The following is a 5,688-nucleotide window of genomic DNA, read 5'->3' as shown; positions in this document are numbered from 1 at the left end:
AACTAACGGGCTTATTTGTTGGTGGTGCGTCATGGAAATTCGATTCGCGATTTTATTTTTGATCGTTAGTGTGCAGACGGCTGTTGCGTACCAATAGCACGAAATACACAATAGGTGCGGACAAGCATTTCTAGCAAGCGGCATACAATCTCCCCGAGCGAACCCTACAGGCGATACTCTAGTACAACATAATATGATGATGTGCGGTCGGGTCCAAGGAAGTCATAACGCTACTGCTATCTACAGTGAGCCAATGTAATCATTGTGTTTAATTCTAGGCGCTCTAAAGCAAGGCGTACGGGAGATTGGAGCGTGGAAAGAGGTGGCCGGAAGATTACGCTGGGTTGCATATACGCAAGAAGCCTGCTGCTAACCTCTGTTTCGATGACCTTTTCAATGTACTCAACCGTCCACAGTCCACCGCCGGGAGCTTCCTCCGTCCGATGCGTCACCTTCTCCTCGACCACCTTCTCAGTCTCACGGACGACAACTTCACTGCCCGGGCGCGACTTGACGGCGAGCCGCGGAAAGCGCAGAACAGCTCCGTCAGAGATGGTGGTATCATCTTGCAGGGAGTTCTGATGGTCTCCAGCATCCCCACAGTACACGCTCTGTCTGGTGGGTGTTGTGCTGTCCTGCCATGATGCGGCAGTCTGAAGTGTTATTTCGGTAGCAGTTAGCACAAGGGGTCGGTCGGTGTTAGCAGAACCACAAGAATGAGTGATACGGGTGGAGATAGCGATAAAATTCAAAAAAGCATTTCATATAACAACGGCACTTTTCCAGGTATGTATAGTTAAAACGGTAAGTTGACGTCAGTAGTACAATCAGTAGTTAAAGGTAAATTCAGAAAAAACGAAATGGAACTAAGACCATAGAGATGAAAATGTATCTTTCAGATCTGCGCTGATTAAACTAGCAAACGTTGCTCCAACTGCTATGTTGCAACTATGTTGAGTACCCCTCTTTCTAAAAAGCTCTTCTACAGTTTTGCATCACTGCAGCATATTCGAATGCCACTTTCAGCTCGTTGAAGGTTTCAAGCGTTCTTACGAGCGTTCGAGCATCGGTGCCTTGCAACAGTGCGCACACTACGGAACACGGGCACTCGATAGTGTTGATCTAACGTCGGCAAGCCGGCAGAGATGGCTTTCACGGTCACGAATCAACCCATGGTCATACGGTCTTACCTCTTCGTTCAATACGTGCAATGGTTGGAAATTAAGCGAGCTGCTCGCTGCTTCACCAGGCTGACCTTCCACTGTTGCGTCACCGGCACTGGCGTCGTTCGTTGGTGTGTCCTCGCTGAGAACAACCGCGTTCATCGTTTGGATCATAATTTGCGCTTGCAATGCATCATTTTCCAGCGATTTTAGTCGCGCCTGACGCCAAGCTGCACGCTTTTGGGCTCTACAACAAAAAAAGAACAATTAAATCAACCACCAAATCAGGAATGTTGGGAGCGTGTTCTCCCACATGGTAGGTACTTACCGCAGAGCTCGGATCTCCGACGGGCTAAGCTTCGATTCATCGTATTCCGGTGGCAGGCAATTGTTGGCCCGGGCACGCTTCTCAGCGTTCGCGGTCCGGATCGGTATGCGGCTAACCACCGGCGTCTTGCTCAGTAGCGACGCCAACTGCGCTGGGGACAGTTTCTGTTGCGCCGCCATCGGCGACTCTTCCTTTGCCGAATATCGCGGCGAATCGTTCCTAGCGAATCGTTGATGTTTGATGTCGTACGTATTTGGTTATTGTTTTTTTTGTTTTTTTTTCAGCATTCGTGGCGACCATCGTTATTGGCAAGCATTGTTAAAAAAGGAATGAAAGTGGTTTGGTTTTCCAGTTTTGGGTTTCGTTTTTCTTCGAAAATACAAGTTTACATCGATTGGTAAATGGTGATTGAGAAACAATTTTCGGAGCGGAAGAATAGAGCCCAATTGTCGGGCGCTACCGATAGGTAGATCACGCTTCGGCTTCAGCGAGCAACGAGCATGGCAATTGTAAGTTTATCAGCCAACGGACTAGGGGCCAAAGGCACACGACAGTATCCATATGCGAATGTTTTGCTTTCTGAATCACAAAAAAACTAGCAAGGCTACGAAATGGTAATATATTACAAACAACAATGCATCATTCAATTGTATCAGCTCATCAACGTAGCCCGTAGGAAACAAAGTATCAGCTGATTACAGTTCTATTAAAATAGCCGACTTATAGTACAGAATATTGCAAACTAAGTATTAAATTAGATAACTAAGCAGTAACCGTAGGAGCCCAAGAACCGTTGGTAAACAAAAGTATAAAACAGATTGAGAAAGAGAAAGAAAGAAAGTAATAGCATTCGAAGTTCCATTTATTAACAGACCAGAGAAACGACAAAATGGTACAAAGGAGAGCATGTTATGTATTGTAGATAGAGACGTTCGGTGTTGTAAGCGTACAGATGTTAGTTTTATTTTCATTATATAATGAGAGCAATCGGTTTTATTAAGCCGCTGTAAACGCGCGGTTTGTACGGACTATCAATGATCAATCCTGCCTGCTCAATGCTGCCGTATTATTACATAACATAATTATCATATCTTTTTTTCTATGCATTTGTGAAATTGTGCTATTTTTCTTTGTCGCCATTTTCGATATTTGACAAAGCAGGTCTAGGTCTAGGTAAGTAACGTTAGATTGCGCTAATCTCTAAGACTAAGACTAAGCTCCCGCCCAATAGTGGTGGGAGTTGTTATAAAATTGAGTTCGTATAAAGTTGACATGAATCGAAATCGTCGATTCCATAGAAAAGGGTAAAAAACTGACCACGTTGTAAATATCGAATTCGAAAGCAGCGTTTGGTACGGTTGCCGGTGTATACGTCCTCCTACCAGTGTCTAGCTAGCTAGCTAAACTTCGTCTCTAGCCGATAAATTTCATATAAAAATAGGCACGTAAATAGGATGTGTACTGTCAGTTCGCATTCCGCGCGTACGCCAATGCGTACGTATCAGAAGTTAAGTGCTGTACGGTGTGCTGAGAACTCATAGTATAGCTAACTCATATGGGGCGTGTGTGTTAATACTGTGCATACAAAATCATGCAAACATACTAAAATTTAATCGTCGATGATGCCAACGGTTCGCTAAATGTGAATCACATTAGCGTGATCTACGCAGCATGACACAAACTCACGTTTCTGGTTTTTGATAATAAAATTATACTAAAGAATATAGACAGTTAACAGTATTTGTTCGACAATATGCTTACATAGACGCAAATACACATATGTGAATGTATATAAAAAGGATTTGCATTTCTTCACAGAAATGATACAATTGAACATGTTACTAATGATGTGCGAGGGAGGTCTATAGGCGAGAGAGTACCGTACCTAAAATCACGAGAACCTGTCGAGCCATAGACATGGCCGGATGTCTACGTGCGTACGAGGGTGACGTTTTGCTACGTAAACTGATAAACAGCGCAGAGTGAGCGCAACACATGAAGAATACTTTTAACAACAAAGTACACATATGACGCGTACGAACATTGTCTGACAAACGCACAGTAATCTAATCATTTGGAGCAGCTTAAAAACAGAACAACTTGATGAACGCTTTAACATTGAACATGGAGGGTACGCTTACAAACTTAAAGTGACTCTGCCGGGGCACACCACGATTGGTGCACGATAAATAAATAAAGCCACACACGCCACAACACTTTATCCGGGCGTGTCGCATAAGCATTATGGCATCAGGGCGGGGAAAGGGCAAGGCGCACCATGCCGCATAGAGGAATGTTACAGTGGGGTAATGCGTGGTTGTGCGAAAACCACATCCACTTTAGCGCATTCTGCGTTAATAAAATTATTACACAACTAAAACAATACCGCCCGGAGGCAGAGAACGCGGTTGAGCATAAAAGCAAAAATCCGAAGAAGGTAAAACCGAAATGAGCTTCTCCATCATCGCTGATCGGTGATAGAGAGAGAGAGAACGGCGGGCGGTGGATGAGGAAAGGGTATGCGGCCAGGATTGTGTGGGAACATTGGAAGAACGTTAGTGCATCGTGGTTTATGTTCTAAATACTGCATCAATTTCAGCCAACGGGTTCCTGGAGGAAGTATAAGGTGAAAAGGTTAGGAATAAAATCAGTAACTGTCACTATTTACTTTAAATATAATTATGTTCTGCTGAATGGTGTTAACAGAGTTCGTAAGGTGTAGATTAGTATTATCGAGTGTTAGGATGATCGTGTGAGAGAAAATGGCTAATGAAGATGCGAAAGATTTACACACTATATACCGAAGCAGTACGGGCAATTCGAAACAATCGTCCGCGAGAGCAGGACACAGGAAGAGAGATAGTAGAGTGGTGTACAGATGGATGGAAAAAACGTGTTGTGCAATATCGGAGATGTACTGAGTGAAGGCATTCAGAGTGTTTTGTAAATCGAAACCACGGTTACTCAATCAAAAAACCAAAATGTGTACTGTGTACCTCAAACAACACATAAAACGCTTGTTACACCGCTACGCGCTAGTAGTCGGTAACAAGCCCACTCGCTTCTGCATTGCTGTTACCACGAAAGCAAAACTTTAGACAATTGTTTTCAGATTCCAGAACAAAAACAAGGTAGCATAACTAAAACGAGTAATGCATTCAAAAGTCAGCTTCATAGCAAAAAATAAACATAAAACACGCTAACCCACACGCCTCCGAATGGCATCGCAAGTTAGCGTGAAACGAACCCTCGGTTGGATCACGTTGGTTGGTAGTGACATAAGGTGAACGCAGATGAGAGCTCGGCAGTGGGCCCATCATCATCAGTTTACGTACCTCACGCTGTTGTCGTTAATGTCCGACTTTTCCGGTTCCGGCACGTCGTAGCCGGACTGCTCATGTTGCTGCTGCTCACCGTCCGACTGGCCCTCGTCTTCCGCTTCGTAGCGCCGCTGGATGTTGTCCCGACCGAGCGTGGCAATTTTTCGCTCCTCCTCCTGTCTCAACTTTTCTACCTCGTCTTGCGATAGAAAGGAGAAGACTTTGTCTGCCGAGAGCCAAAAGGAAACATTAAGCATGGGTTAGTGTGGCCTGGGTGTAAGGTACGCACCTGATTTTGGAGTCGGTTTTTGCTGATTTTCCATGGCGTTCTCGAAGAATCGCTTCTTGTCGGAAACACTTTTCGGTGCCTTCGGTGGTCCTAGCGGCGGTGACTGAAAGAAAAATGAGGAACGGTGAAACAGGGCAATAACCGGGGGGTTGAGGGGTTGTGAGGAATTGTGTTGTCGCAACAAACGCAGGAAAAACAAACGTGATCCCAGCGTGCGCGGACGGCGGAGAGTGCAATGTGTGTACCGTTTCCACCTAAAATCGATCAGAAAGGTTAGCGGAGACGCAGATAAAGTGAGAGAGAAAGAAAGAGAGAGAGAGGGAGGGAGAAAGACTGCCTGAGGTGATCGTATAACCCCAATGCTGTGCCTTTGGTAAGCGCACCGTGTTAGTTTCACCATTTACGTTTGGCATTTGGCATTTGGTATGGCCTTTATCGAATCTTAATCTTCTGTAATCGAATGCAAATCAAATATACTGATCAAGGCAACGTACGAGTCTCTCGAGTGTTGCTTCGGTCTGTTGGTGCTCCCTGTTCTGGGGTATGCTCGTTGTTAAGAAAGTGGAACTGTAGCGACTCTGCAGAAAG

At 44.9% G+C, this 5,688-nt stretch overlaps 1 protein-coding gene across 1 annotated transcript; it reads right to left on the bottom strand.

The window, feature by feature from the left end:
* Positions 1–374: 374 nt before the first annotated feature.
* Positions 375–5,134, bottom strand: LOC131214319 (protein scribble homolog; the record flags this gene model as incomplete). Its single annotated transcript, XM_058208702.1, has 5 exons — positions 5,101–5,134; positions 4,827–5,037; positions 1,492–1,710; positions 1,191–1,410; positions 375–653 (listed from the first exon to the last, which is right to left on the bottom strand). Coding segments are annotated over exons 1-5 (963 nt in total), but the record flags the coding sequence as incomplete, so codon positions are not given.
* Positions 5,135–5,688: the final 554 nt, after the last annotated feature.

This window comes from Anopheles bellator, unplaced genomic scaffold, assembly GCF_943735745.2.
Source record: "Anopheles bellator unplaced genomic scaffold, idAnoBellAS_SP24_06.2 scaffold00524_ctg1, whole genome shotgun sequence".
Classification (NCBI taxonomy): domain Eukaryota; kingdom Metazoa; phylum Arthropoda; class Insecta; order Diptera; family Culicidae; genus Anopheles; species Anopheles bellator.
Note: the sequence above shows the minus strand (reverse complement) of the source record. Positions and strands in the feature narration are given on the sequence as shown.